This window comes from Myxocyprinus asiaticus, chromosome 8, assembly GCF_019703515.2.
Source record: "Myxocyprinus asiaticus isolate MX2 ecotype Aquarium Trade chromosome 8, UBuf_Myxa_2, whole genome shotgun sequence".
NCBI classification, from domain to species: Eukaryota; Metazoa; Chordata; class Actinopteri; order Cypriniformes; family Catostomidae; genus Myxocyprinus; species Myxocyprinus asiaticus.
The window spans coordinates 6,326,021-6,349,414 of record NC_059351.1 but is presented as its reverse complement, the minus strand read 5'-3'; the positions used below and the strand labels follow the sequence as shown (position 1 = coordinate 6,349,414).

Here is a 23,394-nt window from a genome sequence, read left to right as displayed (position 1 = left end):
TACTGAGGAAATGTGTTGAGGAGAAATGAATGTGCCGGAGTTGAGACAGTCTGACCGTGGCTTAGAGTCTTTTTTTGCACTGGAGAGCACAGAACAACCTGCGATTTACATTTAGATGGAACTGAACAAACTCAGCTAGCCAGCCACGAGTGAGAGAGCGATTGTCTGGAATTATTTAAATAATTCTCTTTCTTTACTATATAAAAATATGGGGAAAAGAGAGATAGAAAGGTAGAGAGAGAGAAAGAAAGAGAGAGTTCAGTGAAATTCATCATGCATTAAAATGAAAAAAGAGCAAAGATTAAAGCTTAAAGGTTAAAGAGGCTCAATTAAACTTCACATCCATGAGAACATCATGCCTTGTGTCCAAAGACTGAGTGCATGACAAAAATATCAAACAGTGTAGCATTCAAAGGTGAAGAGTGTGACTTTTTCCATGTCTCCTAGATGCAGAGACATGCATGTTTAGAACAGATGAACATGGTCAGAGAGGTTTTTATGCATTTTTAAGATGCAGAAGCCAACAAAAACTTTCAGTGGGGTGTGTGTTTGTGTGTGTGTGTGGGCGGGTTTGGATGGTATACGATGACATTTTTTTAGGTTACAAACTTGTAATTACAAGGGTATTATGCTATAAATGTGGTTTATGAGGACATTTCTGGTGTCCCCATAATTCAAATCACTTAAAAAACAATCTAAACAATGTTTTTTTTTAATTTATTTATTTTTTATATAAATGCAGAAAGTTTTTTGTGAGGGTTAGGTTTAAGGGTAGGGTTAGGGGATAGAATTTCTTTGTACAGTATGAAAATCATTATGTCTGTGGAGAGTCCTCATAAGGATAGCCACACCAGCATGTTGCACACTTGCAACAATAGTTCAACAAATGTAGGAAAATAAGGCAATGAAAGGAAATAATTGAACCAAAAAAACTCTTCAAAAGGAGTAGTTCAGGTTTTGATGTTTGTATGTTGTGTTTTTGTGGTCTTTTTTTAAATGTAGGCCTATGGGAAATCAATGGAAGCTTTAAAAGCGTGGAAAATGGGGTGATTAAATCGCTCTTAATTTTCGGGTTTCAAAGTAGAGTGTTTGGGAGAATATTGCACACAGAAAATTTCAAAAAGGGAGTAGAATGAAAATCCCCAAACCCACTCTGCGTGTCACTGTATCTTCGGAAATCCACTCGTTCTTGCTTCAGCACCTTGCACAGAATATTCCCATTAAATCCAAACGCGATCGTTCTGGCAAATATCCACAAGGATGAAGTTTTAAGTTTTACCCCATGTGACTCTACCCTCCCTAGCAACCGGGCCAATTTGGTTGCTTAGGAGATCTGGCTGGAGGCACTCAGCACACCCTGGATTCGAACTCGTGACTCCAGGGGTGGCAGTCAGTGTCAGTACTCGCTGAGCTACCCAGGCCCCACCCAGACACGATCTTGAAATTTGTAAGACACTTCCCTTCGGTTTTTGTTATAGATTCTAAGTTGACGAAGGCGGGCTTTCATAGAACTGATTTCAGAATTTATTTGAAATTGTTTCAGTCGATGGACAGTCTCATAGGGGAGAGTATCTTCAAGAGAAGCCGCCTGAAGGATTTTGTCCTAAGACTCCGGTGTTTCCTCCCTAAGTGAAGTTCTGCTGGTGTCAGCCCAGTGGTTTATTGTACCGCAGAGTTCAAAGCAAATCTGAATTATGGAAGGTAAATGTCCCATTTTTTGTAGTTTTTCTCAACATAAGATGCAATCATACATATTAAGGTACAACTGACACGTTCTGTCATGTTAGTTTGGGAATGATAAGCAGTGGTAAGCTTTGGAGTAACTGTCCACTGCTCACAGAGTTCTTGAAAAACTGCAGAAACAAACTGGGAACCACAATCTGATGGTTTTTAGGTTGGAACTCCCCATCTTGTAAAGACTTCCGCTCTGAGGAGACCACATCCCAGGATAGAAATGCTGACAAAAAAAGAAGTCTCGAATTCCCCCCATGATGTAACTTTGGAGCGCGTTATCTCCCACCAATCTTGAGCAGTGCCATGAAGAACTGTTCTAAAGGTAGCAAGAATGTCACTGTCTGATAAGGGATGTACAGCAAGGAAATCTTGACACTTGGATAAATAGAGTAATGGGTAATAGGAAAGGTTAGTTTTATGTAATCAGTTTAGAGAACTGGAGTAAGACCAGAAGCAGTAGGCATTACTGTTGAAGTGACTTGTGAAAAGGGTGATGCTGGAAAAGTCAATTGCTTGATTCTTTTGTGTATTTCCTCTTTGTAAAGTAGGCCTATGGGAGATCAAAGGAAGCGTGGAAAATGGGGTGATTAAATCCCTCTTAATTTTCGGGTTTCAAATTAGAGTGTTTTGGGAGAATATTAAACGCAGTAAAGTTAAAAAAGGGAGTAGAATGACAATCCCCAAACCTGCTCTGCATGCCACTGTATCTTCGGAACTCCACTTGTTCTTGCTTCAGCTCCTTGCACAGAATATTCCCATTAAATCCAAACGTGATCGTTCTGGCAAATATCCACAAGGATGAAGTTTTAAATAGCCATGGATTAGTCCCAAAGAAGAGCATCCGAATATTCCCTCAAACAACTCAGTTTCCGACTTTCCCACCTGGCTCTCACTTCCGCATCTCATCTCTCACACCTCTTACCCATTTTTGTTTTATTAAGAAAACCACACCCCTTCTTTTCATCAGTATCTTTGGTTTTTCATTTGGATAAATGATGATGATAATTATGATGAAGATTTGGTTTAGAAATTTTATTGTCTGTGATTATTCGTTAGTTGAAAGTGACATTAAACGGAAAACTTAGAATCTGTGTCATAGTGTAGCGATCTGTTACAGTGTGTGTGTGTGTGTGTGTGTGTGTGTGTGTTAGTGTGTGTGTGTGTGTGTGTGTGTGTGTGTGTGTGTGTGTGTGTGTGTGTGTGCACGTGCATGTGTTTGTGTGTGTGAGAGAGAGAGACTGGAAGTGATAAGGGAAAGAGGGAGAAATAACAACATCCTTATCACACTCTCCAGGCTCCAAACACATCATTGAGTACACAGCCTCATAGCCTTGCAGAACAGCACTGACCTTCACACACACACACACACATACAAGAACCAGAGATGATACTAAGTCCAAAATATACGCAAGAACATGAGCACAAATGCTTTTAGCTGGGAAAATCTGACGAAAACATGCCCAGGTCAAATTTCACCGCATATTTTTTTATATTTTCCAGAAAATTAAGCCTGTTTTTGGACTATCAAGATTTTTTTCATGACAGTCAAGCACATTTCCCCCCAAATTCTCATTACCATAATGCATCCGGATGTTTTTCTTTTAAGCTTTTTTGTAATTCCCATTTTCTCTATGGTGATTCTCATTAGATTGTCGGGATGGGACGATATGGTAATCTCACGATTCGGTTCTATATACGATATGAGGTTTACGATTCGATATTATCTCAATTCGATACGTTAACATTTAAATGACAAAATATGGCAGAAAATTGTTTATATTTTATATGCGCAAAATGCACATTATAATTTCTCGTCAAAATAAAATGTAAATGATAAGAGTTTCTCATATACCTTTCAATAAAAAAAGATCACAAACAAATAAGCCTTCAAAAATAGTCGGCTACATTCAGGCTGATCAGGTGTAGAACAAGCAATAGAACTGAACAGAATCTGTCCTGAAAAAGTATGTTAAAGTGTGTGTGTATATATATATATATATATATATATATATATATATATATATATATATATATATATATATATATATTATTTTTTTTTTTTGTCTTGATTATTATAAATCAAATTTTTACTTTTTCAAAATATAAAAATTCTACTTTCTATCAATTAATATTATTTCTTGAAATTGTATATGAGTTGCCAATGTTTATAATAATGTGTACAATTTACAAGTAATAACATTAAGTTTAAATTCACATGTATAACAAGTGCTATAATGGTACTGTCAATTTAAGAGTTTAACGTGTAGGTATTTCTGTTCATTTATTAAAGTACTGTCACAGTATGTGCTGTATTTTATGAAGGACGCACTTATCTGCCGCTAAAACAGTACGTTCTTTTAGGTATGCATGGGAGAAGTATGAATAGATTTCAGACATACTTCATCTGGGGACGTGGGCATGTTTCCTAAAGCATGTTTGAGCACAGTGCTGCAACAGCTGGCTGATCAGATCACAGACATGGCACAACAATACCTGGACTCTTACCCGTGAACTGCCAAAATACAGACAGCACATTACATGCCCCACCAGAGACAAAAATACTTTGGATCATTGCTACACAACAATAAAGGGTGCGTATCTCTCTTTCCCTAGAACAGCTTTGGGACTCTGATCACTGTCTAGTTCATCTTCCAACCTACAGGCAGAAACTAAAATCAGCTAAACCTGTAGTAAAGACGGTAAAGTGATGGACTAATGAAGCAGAGCTGGAACTACAAGCCTGCTTTGACAGCACTGATTGGAGTGTATTTGAGGCTGCAGACACCAATCTGGACGAGTTCACAGATATTGTGACATCATATATCAGTTTCTGTGAGGATATGTGCATTCCTTCTAGAACTTATTTAACATACAACAATGACAATCCATGGTTTACAGCAAACTCAGGCAGCTTCGTCAGGCCAAAGAGGATGCTTACAGAAGTGGGTATAAAATTTTGTACAATCAGGCCAGGAACACACTGAATAAGGAAATCAGAGTGGCTAAAAGAAGCTACTCCGATAAGCTGAAAAACAAGTTTTCAGCTAACGACTCTGCATCAGTGTGGAAAGGCCTGAAAGACTTTACTAACTTCAAGACACCATCCCCCAACACTGTAGGGAACCAACAACTGGCTGATGACTTTAATGTGTTTTATTGTAGATTTGAAAGGCCCAGTCTCACACCCGACCCCCACTCTGACCTTCACTTCACACAAACATCAACACCTCCTGCAACCCAGCTCCTCCCCCCTCCTACTACTAAACCTGCACTTAAGATCTGTGAAGAGGAGGTGTACCATGTCTTCCAGAAACAAAAGACTGCTTCAAACACTCCACCATCATTCCTGTCCCAAAGAAACCCAAAATCACAGGACTTAATGTCTACAGACCCCTCGCTCTGACGTCTGTGGTCATGAAGTCATTTGAGAAACTGGTGTTGGCCCACCTGAAGGACATCACTGGACCCTTTCTAAATCCCCTTCAATTTGCTTAGAGCAAACAGGTCTGTGGATTTTGCAGTCAACATGGGATTGCATCATATCCTACAACATCTGGACAGACCAGGGACATATGCAAGGATCCTTTTTGTGGACTTCAGTTCGGCTTTCAACACCATCATCCCAGCTATTCTCCAGACTAAATTACACCAACTCTCTGTTCCCACATCTATCTGTCAGTGGATCACCAGCTTTCTGACGGACAGGCAGCAGCTAGTGAGACAGGGAAATTCACTTCCAGCACATGTACGATCAGCACTGGTGCCCCCCAGGGATGTGTGCTCTCTCCACTACTCTTCTCTTTGTATACCAATGACTGCACCGCCAAGGACCCCTTTGTCAAGCTCCTGAAGTTTGCAGACAACACTACTGTCATCGACCTCATCCAAGATTACGATGAGTCTGTATACAGAAGGGAGGTTGAACGGCTGGCTCACCGGTGCAGTCAAAACAACCTGGAGCTGAACATGCTCAAAACAGTGGAGATGATAGTGGACTTTGAGGAAAACCCCAGCACTGACCCCACTCACCATTCTGAACAGCACTGTGGCAGCAGTGGGGTCATTCAGGTTCCTGTGCACTACCATCTCACAGGACTTGAAGTGGGAGACCCACATTCAACCCCTTCGCCAGCTGAGGAAGTTCAACCTGCCACAGGTGCTGCTGATACAGTTCTACTCAGCAGTCACTGAGTCTGTCCTCTGCACTTTAATAACTGTCTGGTTTGGTTCAGCTATGAAATCGGACATCAGAAGACTATAAAGGACAGTTCGGACTGCTGAGAGAATTATTGGTGCCCCCTGCCCTCCCTTCAAGAACTGTACACTTCCAGAGTGTGGAAAAGGGCTGGAAAAATCACTCTGGACCCCACTCACCCAGCCCACTACCTTTTTGAACAGTTGCCTTCTGGACGGCACTACAGAGCACTGAGCACCAGAAAAGTCAGGCGCAGGACCATTTTTTTCACTCAGGCTATCCATCTCATGAACAGTTAAAACTGCCCCATTGAGCAATACTTATGTGCAATACACAGCTTAGTCTATTTATAATTATCCAGCATACCTTAAGTCTTCTGCCATACATTCCCTTGCACCTGTATGTAACAGATTTGTATATACGTGTGTGTGTGTGTGTGTGTGTGTGTGTGTGTGTGTGTGTGTGTGTGTGTATATATATATATATATATATATATATATATATATATATATATATATATATATATTTGTCTTATTGTGTATTTCTATATATACTTATATTTTCTATTCACTTTTTATTTTTATTCTATTTTTTTATTATTATCTCTGTCTTGTTGTTGTATTGTTTGTGCATTGGAAGCTTCTGTCACCAAGCCAAATTCCTTGTATGTGTAAGCATACTTGGAAATAAAGCTCATTCTGATTCTGATTCTAATTCCTGTCTGAGAGAAAATGCAACACTCAATATGTCCCATCCTGTCATTAGTCCCATATGTCAATTATAGTACAAGAGCCAACTGCCTTATTGTCAGAGATATTGCATTTTTTATTTTATTTTTTTACATCTTTTTGCTCTCGTCTTCACATATCACACAGCTGGACCATCCTATAAAACACAGTTTAATAGCTTCTTTTTTTTAGCATTTATTATCCTGTACCATTGTTGTCAGATTTATTGGTGATTTTACATGTTATTGAAACGTAATCTTGGCATTAGTTTTGGAGATGTCTGTCTTTCCCTATTCAGTTACACAAGAGCTGTACTCAGAGCCATAGCAAGGTAATCTGGGTGCCCTGACTGTATATTTCTCTGGGCCCCTTTCCTAATAAAAAATACAGTTTAGAATTTGTTGTGAGGCCCCCTGGACCTTTGGGCCCCTAGAATTGTTACCACCTTTCACCCCACTAGCTATGGCCCTGGCTGTACTTGCATGACTGAAAATAGCTACCTAGGGATTTTATTAAGATGGCTGCAAAAACTGAAAGGCTGTACAGCATTCTACTGCAGGACTTTAACCATGAAGCACAAGAGCATGAAGCACTGCGACTGACTGCCTTACTGACTGATCACTGAATGAACTGATTAGCTGATAGCAGGATTAATGCAGATGAATGACTTTCTGATGTTGATTTATGGGTAGACTGATCAAGCTGTCTTATCATGCAACTGCACAGCAGAAGACTGACTGACTGATGGATGGGGGAAGGATGGATTGTTGACTGACCTGTGGTTTAAGCAGGGGTAGGCGGATGTGAGCGAGGAGAGCAGGCAGCTGTGATTGACGGGTGGGCGCGTCATGATGGACCCAGCTGAGCAGGGCTGTTACCACGGTTTCCTCTTCAGGAACATTCATGTCATCAGAAGCTAACAGCTTCTCCACCTCACACGCAGGCAAGAGCAGAAATTCATGATGCCTCATGACCTCCATAAAGTGCTCCTAGAGAGAGAGGTTTAAAGGAATGTTCTGTGTTCAATACAAGTTAAGCTCAATCGAAAGCATTTTTTACAAAATGTTGATTCCCACAATCACTTTTCCCCTCCATTTCTTAAAAAATAGCAAAATTCTGGGTTACAGTGAGGCACTTACAATGGTAGTTAATGGGGCCAATCCATAAACCATAAAATACTCACTGTTTCAAAATTACAGACAAAACATGTAACCAATATGTGTGTGATAACATGCTTTTAGTGTTATAAAATCACTTACTAAACTTCTGTGTAAAGTTATATCCAATTTTACAACTACATTGCCATGAAAACGTAACAGCATAAATCCTAAAACGACCATATAAATGCATATTTAAACAACTCAAATTTAAGATTTAAACAGCTCAAATAATACATCAGTTTTAACACAAGAATTAATTTACAGTAAGGGTTTTCATAAATTATAAGTTTCACAATTTTGCCTTCAAACCCTCCAAAAATTGGCCCTATTTACTTCCATTGTAAGTGTCTCACTGTAAAGGCCCCTGCACACTTCATATGGAATCAAAGAATGAACTGGTGTGACATCATTTAGAACAAATTCTAGCCAAAATGAAGGTGTTTTTGAGTTTGTTTTGGTGGTTTGTAACAGCTTGCCAGTGTGAACTTGCAGGAAAACTTCTGTGAAACACCTTCTTACTGCCATTGGTCCACATCATCGGTAGGTGTGACCTGGAGCTCCACCTACTTCGAGGCCGGCAGCTAATTTCCCATTCAGTCAGTTAAGGTCAGTCAAAATGAATATACCGGCATCTAGAGTTATTAGCGTACTGGTGCAAATTTACCTACATCTGTACGATCATTTTTGATTAATCTACAAAAGGAATCAAATGTACTTAAATGCTCTGTAGTGCCCGTTCACTCATGTGCCATCTGCAGCCGAATGCCATTCACACATCTGCCCAAATAAGATATGCCTATCATCATTCATTTGTTTGTATTCTGCCCAATAACACTCTTTTATACGCCCATCTTTGCAGCTGTATCAGTGTCATCTTAAATTACAATAACAGAGTGTAATCGGCAAATTTTTTTGGTCGCGCGTGTTAGCACATTAGCGCATTAGCACCATGAATGCCAAAGGTAAACTTGACAAATTACACATTATTTAATGCATATAGTACTTTAAATCATCATCGAGTGGTTAAAACAGCTTCTTTTACTGATTTTGTGTGAATTCTGTCCATAGAATGAGGCATGAAGGCATTGATAACACATTTTAAAGTTATATTAGTAGATGTTTTAGATGTAGTCTTGAGTGCCCTCATATTTAAATGTTCCTAAACTCCTCCCCCAGCACTGTGGCCAGTGTCTGTATGTTGGCAAACACTATGGATGTTGTTGCTCAGCTGTTTCGAACTTCTTTTTGGCTCTGAGAGAAGAATTTAATTCTTCAGCCTTTCTGCCACCAATCGCTTGAACATTATTTCAGGATCTGTATTTACAAATTGATAATTGTCTAAATTTTCTTATTTCCCACAAATGTTACATTCCCCACCCACTGCTGTATTCGGATGTGCCACGTCTGTCTGCTGCAATGGCCTCATGAATAATCCTCACCAGCTGTGCGTAAGGTCTCACTTAAGTTGAGACATAAAGTTCACACTAAGGGCTTAGTAACTACTAGTTAGTTTGTCAGTGCTTAATTTGGTTGCACCACCTGTTCTTAAGGCAAGACTTAACTAGTAGTTCATAAGCTCTCCGTAAAGTATTGCGTAGTCGCATAATATGACGTCTATTTGTATTGATCCAATAAGCAGCCTTCAAATTTGTACACAGAAGTGTTTAAAAGCCATGAATTTCAGATTGATCTTGTTACAGTTGATGTTCAAACCATGTTTGCTCACGTAAGTGTCAGCTGTAATAAATTATATTCCCACTGAACTACGATACGAAATAAAACAAGATTTCATTAATGGTGGGCCTATATTTAGCTTATGTAAATAACAATATTCAATAACTGTATCTAAAATGAATAAAGGGCAATAAATAAATAAATTACAACAGGCTGGAAAAATAGACATTTATTCATTTTAATATCTTATATATTTCGTATATGTTGAAATCTGACACTGGGCGACGTGCACAGGAAAATGCACCGTTAGATCAGTTTCATGCTGAAGAAGTATGTTTTTTTACATAATGTTTTCTCCCGTAAATGTAAACGAGTGTAAATGCCAACATCATCATATATGTCGAAAGGACTGAAGCCTGTCAACCAGAACATGAGCTCATTGATGTCATTAAATGAGTCTGCTTTTTTATTCCATCCATTACTCCTGGTCGGGGGCTTCCATAAATATTTAGTTTATACCAGAAGTGTATAGTAACGAATTAAAAATACTTGGTACAGTTTTTTAATATTTGTACTTTACTTGAGTATAATTATTTCTTTGGACTTTTACTTTCACTTCACTTCATTTTGAAGAGAAAATTGATACTTTTACTCTGATAAATTTCTCCAGACCCTTTCGTTACTTTTGCGACTGAACACCGCAAAAAAATCAAAGCTGTACGTGCAAAAATGCATGCAGATCGGCGATAGTGACGTGTGATTCGTTGAAAAATCATTTGAGTCGAATCTTTTCAGTTTGGTTCCTTTGAACTGAACAAAAAGATTCAAAAAGTGGTCTGAATGATTCGTTTTGCGAATCACGAATCTGAATCAAAATCACAAGGGAAGTGTGCGCCAGATTACGTGTTCCGTCATCTGTCTCCACTGGGGAAGACAAGAAACTGCTCATGTGAGTTTATTTATTTATTTATTTATGTTTGAATAATTCATTTGATAAGTTTCGGCTTAAACATTATGAAAGCTGTTAAGTAATGAAGTTATGTGCGATCAGTCTCCCATCTTTTCAGGAGACCTGTACATATAAAAGTCAATCACATGCATTTACATTTTACATTTAAACAAGGTTTGATGTGTATGAATAATTACCAGCGCTCATGAAAATGTCCAACAATATTTATAGTTATATTTTATGAAGATGTGAATGGTCTTTGCCTAAGCAAAATTAGCAAAACTAGTTTTCTGGTGGTTGTTAAAGTGTTATATTTGCTTTGTAGCACATTTATGCTACAGTATGTGGTAACTAGGGTTTTCTGGATGGTTGCTAGGGCATGCTATGCTGTTGTCAAGGTGATCTCTGCTGTGTGTTTTGGCACATTGCTACAGTATGTGGTTGCCAGGTTGTTACTATTCTGTTGCTAAGTTGTTTTCTGTGTTTTTTGCACATTGATCTGCAGTTGACAGGGTGTTCTAGGTGGTTGTCAGGTTGTTGCTATGCTGTTGTTAAGTTGTTTTAACTGTGTTTCAGCACATTGCTATGCAGTTGCCAGGGTGTTCTGGGTGGTTGCTTACCTGCCCAAATGAAAAGAGCCCACCCCCACAATTTTCGGTTCTGGTCACTAATATGACTCAACTCCCTTCTTCAATGATCCAATTTTTATGGACTGTGATGTACATTTACACTCATCCCATAAATATAATCATTCTGATGTGACTTAATACGCCATTAAAGGGATAGTTCGTTTAAAAATGAAAATTCTCTCATAATTTTCTCACCCCCATTCGATCCAAGATGTGTATGAATTTAATTTTTTTTTTTCTGCAGAACACTAACAAAAAAAGATTTTCAGAAGAATATCACTGTTATGTAGGTCAATTCAATGCAAGTGAATGGAAAGCTCCAAAAAGCACATAAATGCAACATAAGAGCAATCCATAAGACTCCAGTGGTTTTACCAATGTCTTCTGAACAGATCCAACTGGTTTTGGATGAAAATAGACCAAAATATAACTCCTTATACAACTAACCACTGTAGTAGTATGGATAACTTTATGCTCCCTTAATGTGCTTTTTGTAGCTTGAAATGTCTGGCCACCATTCACTTGCACTGAATTGACCAATAAAGCTGAAATATTCTTCTAAAAATCTTTATATGTGTTCTGCAGATGAAAGTCATACACATCTGGGATGGCATGAGGGTGAGTAAATGATGAGCACCACCAATCAAATAAGTTGCCATGGGTTTAATGAACTGTTCCGTAATTTATGCAATTTACAGTACTTGTACTTTTAAGTAAATTTAATATCAGTTACTTTAATACTTTTACTTAAGTCATTTTCTCATGAGCTACTTGAGTCAGTTTCCATGAAGGTATCTTTACTTTTATTGAAGTATAACAAATGGATACTTTATACAACACTGGTTTATATGTAGGGTTTCGTTCTGCCTAAGTTTAATGGTGCAATGCTCATATATTCAGTAGTGCATAAATTGTGACTTAGTGTCCATTATGTCACAACTAGGCTAAGTTGTAACTTACGTATAGCTGGTGCAACCGGCCCCTGGTCACATCTCCACAAGAAGTTTATACAAGTTCCTCCATCTGTCTGGACACAATAATCCTAGTTAACTCAAGGCTTTTGTTTTCCTGAATATGTTCTGATGTAAGACTTTAATTGTGGTAAAGTATATTGAAAGGGAGAGAGTGAGTATATTAAAGTTAAGGTTTCACTAATGGCCTTTCAGCATTGCAAGTGTTTACGGAATAAAAATCAGTTTGTGCACAGGCTTGGGCTTAAGATGGTTAGCCATGGTTAAAAAATGCATAGCAGTGCAGCTGTGTATAACAAATTCCAAATGCTACACACTATAGGAAATATTTCCAAATGAGGCCAAAGCAGGATCAACCTAGCATGTCACCAAAGTAACACAGCCTTTTTATACTATTTTTATTTATAGGGTGAATATGGGTAAATTGGGACAGTTAAGGTTGATCCCCATTTTATCCATATGTATTTCCTTAAATGGCTAAAAACTACTAATCTTAGTAAATCATTTTGGGAAGTAAACTACTTACTTTTATGAGATTTTAGGTTGATGATTGTAACAAAGGTTCGGGTTGGGCAGACAAAGGAGGAAGCGGGAAACGGTTTCCATAGTTCACGTGAGTCTGTTTTGTTCACAAATAACCAGCTATCGCTGTACAGCTTCACTCAAAACACAAGACGGCTTTTCAGTGTCACTCAAATAAACAGTCCGCTTTTCAGCTTCACACAACACAAGGCTCTTTCTCTCTCTCTCTCTCAGGGGACAGACACGAAGACTCTGGCCTGTCTGTCTCTCTCTTCTCTCTGTGAACTGGCCATCTTTTATCCCCCCCCCCCCCCGACTGTGAACATAGAGATGGTAATTAGTCACAATTCATCTCAGGTGGACATAGAATGATTTATAATATGAAAGTGGATTGGCTATAACTTTACACAGAAAAGTTTAGTAAGTGATTTTATCACACTAAAATCATGTTAACACACATTGTTTATGTCTTGTGGCTGTACTTTTGAAACAGTGAGTATTTTAACATTCAGAAATTGGCTCCCATTCACGTCCATTGTAAGTGCCTCACTGCAACAGATTTTTGCTTTTTTTTTAAAGAAAAGGAAGAGGGGCCTGGGTAGCTCAGCGAGTATTGACGCTGACTACCACCCTTGGAGTTGCGAGTTCGAATCCAGGGTGTGCTGAGTGACTCCAGCCAGGTCTCCTAAACAACCAAATTGGCCAGATTGCTAGGGAGGGTAGAGTCACATGGGGTAACCTCCTCGTGGTCATGATTAGTGGTTCTCGCTCTCAATGGGGCGTGTGGTAAGTTGTGCATAGATAGCAGAGAGTAGCATGAGCCTCCACATGCAGAGTCTCTGCGGTGTCATGTGCAGCGAGCCATGTGAAAAGACTGACTGTCGAAACAGAGGCAACTGAGACTTGTCCTCCGCCACCTGGATTGAGGTGAGTAACCGCACCACCACGAGGACCTACTAAGCAGTGGGAAGTGGGCATTCCAAATTGGGAGAAAAGGGGATAAAAAAAAGAAAAATTTATTTTTGTGGTAATTAATATTATGCCACAAATACAGCCAATTGAGCTTAACTTGTATTGAACCCAGAACATTCCTTTAATATTCAAGCCTATAAACTGTTGCAAGCAAAATTATCCTATATTCAAATACTGATCTGTGTTTATCTTTTTCAGATGATTTTCTTTCTCGTTTTAATTTTTTTTTACACTAGTATTTAAAAACTGGTTAATCTTAATGAATATTTTAAGGAGAATTAAAAAAGTATTTTTTTTTTTTTTAATTATTTGACTTGATTTAACAAGTAGATATTTAAATCTTTATGTAAGCCTGTTACAAACAAGACAAATACTTACAATAAACCCACAGTGTCCCACTTTGACAATACAAGTGTACTACTTTACCAGTACTGTCTGAAAAAATCTGGTCAAAAGAGGGTCTTCAAAGTTTCTTCATCTTACTGCTGTAAGTATTTCTTCATTTTTGCTTTTGACTAAGGTTGGAGACATCCTTAACTTTCAATCAAGCTATAATGTCAGGTTATATGGAATTTGGATTACAAGTGCCAGGAAAAGTAGAATTTTTTGAACTTTGCCCATATTTAGCCAACTAAATACCAGCACTCTTGGAATGCAGCTTGTCCAATCAGATTAGAGGACCGTCCGGAATGAAGTGTTGTATTAAAGAGAATTCCATTACAATAGAGTAACAGTTTTTTGAGCCAGAACTTTTAGCATCTTTTACACATTGACTGTAAGATACCATAAGACCAGCATATACAATTACTGATCACACAACATAACCACACATCACAGAAAGAGAGAAGGGAGGTGGAAATCATCGCATTGCTGAGGGAGGGGGAAATGAAAAAAAAAACAATGTCAGGAAATACATATAGGAAACAGAAGCACTGATGGAAAAGTTTTCAATGCAGTCTCCCTGACAACCCTCCTGTTGTGAACTGTGGGTGGGCTATTAGGGGTTATATTTTCTTGAATGAGTTTCCCTCAGGAGCAGTAGAACATCAAAAGCTGAGCGGAAAATTTGCGAAGAGGACCGGCAGCATGTCCAATTAAACACACTCGCCTCGTTCAGGGAGCTTTTCACCATCACTGCCTTCACAGCTATGCAAATGGTCCCATTCGCTCACTCACATCCACAGACACAAACACAGATAGCCAGATGGACACAGATGCCTATAGATGAGGCAGAAGGCCACATAGACACTTAGAATACCTGATTCATAAAAGTAATTATGCAAATCAGGTAAAGGTGCAAACATAAATATTTGCAAGGTGAAATTACAGTTTTTGCGCGCTTAGATCTGAGCAGACTACTGCGATTTGGCATACTATGCTGGGACTGTCCAGCCTCACTCCACCATTGCAGTTCAGACACCCTTAATCGGTGCTTTAAAATACTGGAAGTGCTTGACTACACTGTGCATCTAGATATATGCCTGGTTATGACACTCTTGTCGATCATTTGTTGAATTACTGCTGACATGATCAATAGAAAATGTACATAAACATCTCTTTTAAATGAAATTTCATTTACCACCTGTGCCTGCTTTACATGGCCGGTAATAGTGTGTTGTTAAATGCGGCAAGCAAATAGCAAGAACTTTTCTGCATAAGGCACAATCTAAAATAACCCTAATTTACATGGAAAGAATGTGTGTTTGTGCTAAAAAGAATGACAATTACTTGATTTAAAAACATATGGTGCAAGGTTAGCATCTGGTTAAACTGTTTTGAGGGTGATTACTGAATAAGACGGCAGTTTTTGCGCTGAATTACTGTTCGGAAATGTGGCAATGCTGTTTAGGGAATTCACCCCCTTTGGGTGTGCGTTTACTCTGAACTTTAAGCATATCATGTGAGGTTGTGTGCACAACACAAAAGTGGTCTCTAATTCACTTGCATGTCGAAAGTTTTGGCTCAGTGAACTGCTGAAGTTAAATCCTTCAGGATAAGACTATTTGGGAGAAAGACAAACAAAAAAGAATGAAAGAAAAGAGATAAAAGAAAAAAATTAGGCTAAAAGAGAGGGGTGTTCATTAAAGATAAAAAACAAAGGGGTTTAGTGTTCGCTATACTCTCGTGGTGGGGAGTTAAACTATTTCTGACTTTGCCAGCAAATCTTTTGTGCCAATTAAGGAATAGCTCACCCGAAAATAAAAATCCTGCCATTATTTACTGCACAATGAGGACTTTAAGACATCACAGCATCAATTCCTGCATAATTTTCTGCAAAGCTGCTTTGAAACAATGTGTGTTGTGAAAAGCGCTATACATAATAAAATGACTTGACTTGATTTACTCACTATAAAGTCGTTCCAAACAAACCTCTTTGGTTCTTGTGTGTCTCGTGATCAAACGTCATGCCGTCATGTCGCAACATCATTGGTTCTTGCAACATGACATCATGATTCATAAAGTTTGGTCACGAGATGCACAAGAACAAATGAGGTTTGATGTTATTGACCTAGCCGCCATAGTGGATTTCAGCACTGTTTATGGACTTTATTAACTATTGGTTAGTTTATGAACTATTTTCACAGTCCAATCAACAACCAATGGATAGGGGCCTGGGTAGCTCAGTGAGTACTGACGCTGACTACCACCCCTGGAGTCACAAGTTCGAAAGTTAGAGCCACATGGGGTAACCTCCTCGTGGTCGCAATGAGTGGTTCTCACTCTCAATGGGGCGCGTGGTAAGTTGTGCATGGATCGCGGAGAATAGCATGAGCCTCCACATGCTGGGAGTCTCTGCGGTGTCATGCACAACGAGCCACGTGATACGATGCGCAGATTGACTGTCTCAGAATCGGAGGCAACTGACACTTGTCGTCCACCACCCGGATTGAGGTGAGTAACCGCGCCACCAAGAGGACCTAGTAAGTAGTGGGAATTGGGCATGTCAACGTGGGGAGAAAAGGGGAGAAAATTCAAATAAAAAAAATAACAAAAAAACAACCAATGGATAAACACAAAACCCCACCCTACATTTTTCTTCTTGTTCGATAAGCTGTTTCACTCGGAAATACGTTACAATACGGAAGTAAAATCGGTCGCAACTACCGTTTCATGCCGACTTTAAATTAATGTCTGTTCCTCATAGAGTACAAAGAGATCGTATTCCTACAAAAGACTTGGTATATGACGCACAAGTCGCATGGACTACCTTTATGACACTTTAGTGTGCTTTATTATGTGCAAAAAGTCAGTCAATATGTACTGCCGTTGCATCAAATTCAGCCATCGGGATATTCTTTAAATGTTCCTTTTGTGTTCCACGAAAGAAAGAAAGTCATATCGGTTTGAAGTCACATTAGAGTCAGTAAATAACGTCTGATTTTTATTTGTGCATGAACTATTCCTTTAAGGGAGTGTATAACTACTAAGTGTGTGTGTGCTCACCATAGTGTAGTTATGTGCCACCTTATGGAGGTCCAGACAGCCCTGAGCATCTGCAAAGGACTGAATGCCCAGACAGTTGGAGGGATGAAGCTGTTTCATCAGGTAACTGCAGCAGGCCTGCACCACTGCAGATAGCTGCAGAAGACAGGAAGCTGACAACAAACTCTCTATAGTATCTTCTCTTAACTCCAAACGTCCTGCAGAGAGAAAGAGTGTGTCTAAGTGGACTCCAAAATTGTTCAACAAATTCAATATTACAGGTGCAGTTTGTTATTTTTGCACCACTAGTGGCAACAAGAGGAATTGCAAAAATAATGACTACTTTCAAACAGGTAACCCAAATACTCTTCCATTGGTCAGAAAACAGATAGTCCCACCCCAAAATTACATCAAATGTTGCTAAATTGGGCATGGAGGGATGCGCAAAGACAGAAACACAAAAAAATAAAAATAAAATAACAATAATAAGATTAACGCATTTCAATTTCATAACAAAATTCCATCAATTTGAACTGAATAAACAAAAAACAAAAAAGAAAAATAAATATTTTAAGTTAGTTATTATTAATATAGTTAAAAATGACACAATTCAATTAATGCAATTTTATTTATTTTTTTTATCAAATTGAAATACGTAATCTTAAAAATAGGCAAAAATATTTTTTTACATTTACAGTGGGTGTGGTGCCCAGCCTCGAAGATATGTTTATTTTAAATAAAAAGATCATAAAACAAAAAAAGGTGAAAAAGTGTCTGAGCATTACTTTATATAAAGGAAGAGGGCAAGGTGTTGAAATTTCAACATTGAAAAATGACAAACTTCACTTTTTAAATTTCAACACATTCATAAAAACCGATCAAAATCCATGAAACATTTATGGCATAAAAGGTCACGTTTATGTGTATGTCTCTCTAACAAATTCTTATTCGCAACTTCTGTCCCACAAAAACACATACCTGTGTAGGCATACTGAACTAAGACCCATAAAGCATCTGGGTCCACACCCTCCAGTTTGACCTCCTCTTGTTTTGCCTCTCGGACATCACTGGTAAACATGGCCGCAAAGTAATCAGACACTGATGAGAGAACCAGTCTAAAAGAGAGAGAGAGAGAGAGAGAGAGAGAGAGACTTAGATCATATGTTATCTTACTGAGTGCCCACGTTCACATTTTTTTTTCCAACTATATCTTCTGGATCACTGAATAGACACTGTTGTGTGCTAAAGGTAAAGCATGACGGAAAGCTGGAAAAACTGAAAAAAGAACAAATAGAGTGAGACACGCACAACACACACAGAGAAAGAAAGAGATTACAGTAAGAGACGGGATTTGTGGATCTGTGAACTGAAGCATGGTAAATTTGAGGATTTCCTATTTAAATCCAGCTTCAAAGATATTCACACACACACACACACACACACACACACACACACGTTCAAAGCTTTCGGTTTTAAATCTATTAGACTCATAGAAAAAAAAAGGTAATTGCTGTATCAAAGAATAAAGTTTGAGTGTGTGTGTCTGAGTTTTGCCAAACTGAAAGAAAGACAAACTCTGTGAGATTTGATTTGTTAGCTTTTTTAAGTTACCAAGTAATTTGTGGTGAAGTGTGTTGGTTGTGTTTGCAAAGAATAAAGTTTGATATGTCATGAGATTTAATTTATTTACATTAAATACCTCAGGTATACCCGATTAGCAACTGCAGGACACTAAACCTCATAAACCCAACAAGCATGTTGAAATGAATAAAAAAGGATAATTATGAAATGGCAACACTGCTATGATCCCTCAAAGAGATTTTTTATTTTGATAGTACTGGTGACTGGCAGAAACAAGATCTACCTGAATTCTACCCACATGCTACAATGATAAAAGTATTTTGTGGGCCCACACAAAATCTGCAATGTTTTTTTTTTTTCTCCCAATTTGGAATGCCCAGTTCCCAATGTGTTTTAAAGTCCTCGTGGTCACGTAGTGATTTGCCTCCGTCCAGCTGCCTCAGCGTCTGAGACCGTCAACCCATGCATCTTATCACGTGGCTTGTTGAGCGCATTGCCACGGAGACATAGCACGTGTGGAGGCTTCACGCCATCCACTGCAGCAACCATGCTCAACTCACCACGCGCCCCACCGAGAACGAACCACATTATAGTGACCATGAAGAGGTTACCCCATGTGACTCTACCCTCCCTAGCAACTGGGCCAATTTGGTTGCTTAGGAGACCTGGCTGGAGTCACTCAGCACGCCCTGGGATTCGAACTAGCGAACTCCAGGGGTGGTAGCCAGCATCTTTACCACTGAGCTACCCAGGCCCCCAATCTGCAATTTATCTGTAGTATACTGTGATACCACAGTATACTACAGATACTGTAGTGATACTACAGTATGCTTTTGTAAGGTATTACTGGTACCTAAAAGAAATGTATTTAAAAAAAAAAGAAAAGGGGTGGGGTATGTGTAGAATATTGTAAAGGATGAGTTCTTTTTTTTTTAATCCCCTTTTCTCCCAATCTGGAATGCCCAATTCCCAGTACTTAGTAGGTCCTCGTGGTGGCGCGGTTACTCACCTCAATCCAGGTGGCGGAGGACAAGTCTCAGTTGCCTCAGTTTCTGAGACCGTCAATCCACACATCTTATCACGTGGCTCATTGTGCATGACATCGCGGAGACTCACAGCATGTGGAGGCTCATGCTATTCTCCGCGATCCACGCACAACTTACCACACGCCCCATTGAGAGCGAGAACCACTAATCGCGACCACGAGGAGGTTACCTCATGTGACTCTACCCTCCCTAGTAACCGGGCCAATTTGGTTGATTAGGAGACCTGGCTGGAGTCACACAGCATGCCCTGGATTCGAATTGTGACTCCAGGGGTGGTAGTCAGCGTCAATACTCGCTGAGCCACCCAGTCCCCCGTAAAGGATGAGTTCTTGAAATTTTCTTTTTTTTTTTTTTAATCACAGAACAGATTGGATACACTTTATACATAAAATACACTTTTATACTGTGTACATAAATTCACACTCAAACACACCAATTTGTTTTTCTAACATGATGGTGTGGACTTTCCATTGACTTGCATTGTTTTCATACTGAGCTAATGATATGTTCTATCCCCTACCCACAAGCCTATCCTTCACACAAAACTTTTTGCATTTTTAGATTTTAATAAAAACATATTTAATATGTAGGGAACAACAGGGCTGAAGGCACACCTTAAGGAAAATGTGTGTGTGTGTGTTTTTTTTTCCTGGTCACACAATGTATCAAGATTGAACAAATGTATTTCTTTTGATTGAATATTAATGGAGCAACGTAATTTGTGTGACAAGAAATAATTCCGGAAGGTTGTTTTAAAAATCTTTTTTTTTTTTTTTAAAGGTGGTGAGGGTGCCTTTTATCCCACACTTGGTGTAAAAGGCCCCCACATTTGAAGTAAAAGATACCCAGGGGGTTATAGTGATATTGTGTAAATATAGGGACAATACTGTAGTTATAGTGCAAAATGTGTCAGTTCGTGCAAATACTTTTAAGGCAGCAAGATGCTTTTTTGAGTAACAATTTAAGATAATGCTTATTCAAAATAACCACTTCAGAAAAGTGTGCACCATTTATTTATTTATTTTTACCCAAAATACTATCCTTTCATGGATTGGATAGTTATTAAAAACTTTTGATTTAATCACCTTGAACAAAACTGAAAATGACAAATATTAGTATTATTAGTATTTTGTCTCAAAACAAATATGAGAACTTCAGGGATTTTCATTAGCTACATACATTTGCAACATTTAAGAAATTATTAAATATTAGATCAAATTACCTCAAAATCAAACTTTAGACATTACACGTGATGACCTCATGAGTCGTGAATATTTTGCAGTGCTTAGTGACAAACAGGTGTTTAGGAAAGTACTGGGGACGTTTTTGTTGCTATTTAGTGTTATGGGGAAATTAAAATCAAAAGTGCCTTTAGCCCTAACATAGTTGTACCCTATATTAAATCGTTTTTTTCCTTCTGGAAACCAATGGTTGGTCCTCACAATGTAGCTGATTTCAGGTTTTACTGTCCTATTTGGTCCCCACAATGTCAGCAAACCTAACTGGGTTTTGGGTTAGGTGATAGATCATCACAGAATTCATTAGCCCAAAACGAGTCGCCACCAAGACAGAAGTATGTCATGAGTCTCTCAGAGTCTCCATGTGTACTTGTGCATCATTATAAATTAAATAACAACAAAACCTTCCATCTCTGCAATCAGCAAAACTATGCCATCAACAAACACATGGGAAACAAAACAAAGAGGAGGGTAAAATAATGAAGGAGGTGAGAGAGGATGAATGGGCCAGAGAACAATAGGGGAATGCAAAGCTAAAGAAAACTAAAACTAAAAACTAAAGAAAACTTCTTCCACTTTCTTATGTGGGTGTGTATGATTTGTGTGTGTAAGCCTTAATTCTTGATATACTGAAATGATATAGTGAAAGATGAAAGACCAAACTCTGTGAGCTCGATTTTAAAGGGGACATCTAAAAACAGGATTTTCCTTTGAAATACAAGTGTTGGATGTGCTATGTAGACGTACTTTAACATTCACAACACAAGATTCCCCATTTCTTAGCCATTTTTGCAAATACTTTTAACCAACTGGTCTAAATGTGACTTTTAGTGGATATATTGAGTCAGTTCCCTTCAAGTTCACACAGATGCAATTCCTTACTTTAACTGTAGACAACCAGAAAGTGTAAAAAAATGTCAATGTATTATTTTATAATGAACCTAATAAACCTTATAGCCTTATACTATAATATAACTACATTTTACCTTTAATGCAAAAAACTGTATGTGAAGTTTCCAAATACTGTATAAGGCCCCATATTTAGTGGGGCCATTATACTGTATATTTGGTCAAACTATTTTTTTTTTTCTCTCATTTTTTATGTAGCACACAAAAATGTGTAGTGTGCAAAAACCTTTTTACAAGTGAATAGATACGCGGCAACCAAGAGCATGGGTCAAACTGCCTGTTAAAAAGACCTCACTCCCTGTTAAGTTAAGGCAGTTTGTTTTAAGTCCTGTTTGTGTGAACCTTCTGAAATGTGGGTGTACTGCTGCTTTCTTTACCTGTGTGCTGGTATTCTGCGTTCCCCGGCGAGAAGCACGACGTCACAGAGCTTCCTGGTTCTCAAGTAGGTCTCCATGCGTATGAAGGTGTGTTCAGCATGACTGTGTGCCTGGAAGTGTTCATCTGACACACACGGCTCCATCGACACACATGAGGACAACGTCACACTGCTGTTTGATGTCCTGAAAACACAAATTAACAAATCTGAATTGAACTGGGTCAATATGACTGAAATGAGAACCTGTGTGATTACAATAGAGTGCAAAAGTGACCACCCACTTTTTCAATTATTGCACTTTTTCTGATTTGCAAATATCAATATAAATACTTTGTAAATAGTACAAATTATGCATGTAAAAGACAAACATGTAACAATATATATGGACTATAATAAATGCAATTTCAAGACATCATATTTATTGATGGACTAGGCCTACGTGGAGGGTGTACATTTTTAAAAAGCTAAAATGTGCCCAAAATTATGAAAAACTAACACTTTACAATAAGGTTCCATTTGTTCAAATTAATTAATGCATTAGGTATCATGAACAAACAATTAACAATATATTATTTGAAGCATTAACTAATCTTTGTTAATGTTAGTATATAAATTCATTGTTAGTTCATGTTAGTTCATAGTGCATTAACTAATGTTAACAAATACAACTTTTGATTTAAAAAATGTATTAATTTATGTTGAGATTAACATTAACTAAGATTAATAAATGTTTATTAAGTATTGTTCATTGTTAGTTCATGTTAACTAATGATGTTTACTAATGTTAACAAATGGAACAATATTGTAATGTGTTACCCGTAACATTAACCAAGTTAGAAGATACGCTGTATACAATAATAACCGCATTAGCTGAGAATTTCTATCATATGTAAGAAAAATGGAACTGAAATATATCCAAATGAATTGGAATTTAATCAAATCGATTCTAACTGAGAGCTTGTGAGTAGGAATTGAAAAATCTGTATCAATACCCAGCCCTACTTTTGAGCCACAAATCAAACCAACCAGCTCCAAGATGAATTGCAACATTACTTTTTGTAATTGAAGCATGAAAATAGGCTATAAGTAAATCGAATTAAAATAACAAAGGTACAAGACTGTGTACATCAATTCTTATCCCATGAAGCCTTTTGTGAATAATTACAAGTATAAAAACAATATATTCAAAGTTTATTGCAAAATATTCAGATAAAAATATACAGTTTGAGAGTGAAGGGTGACCATTTCAATTACGTCACTCACAATGCTTCATAGGAGAGGGTGGTC

General features: G+C 38.1%; 1 protein-coding gene across 1 annotated transcript in view; it reads right to left on the bottom strand.

Moving 5' to 3' along the window:
- The window catches only part of LOC127445361 (kelch-like protein 5), a 73,520-nt gene that overhangs the window by 31,472 nt on the left and 18,654 nt on the right, over positions 1-23,394 (bottom strand). Inside the window, exons 4-7 of the mRNA XM_051705393.1 lie at positions 22,109-22,291; positions 17,936-18,072; positions 16,979-17,175; positions 7,434-7,646 (exon numbers count right to left, since the gene is read on the bottom strand). Of these exons, the coding sequence (XP_051561353.1) occupies positions 7,434-7,646; positions 16,979-17,175; positions 17,936-18,072; positions 22,109-22,291 (730 nt within the window). The remainder of the gene's footprint in view (positions 1-7,433; positions 7,647-16,978; positions 17,176-17,935; positions 18,073-22,108; positions 22,292-23,394) is intronic.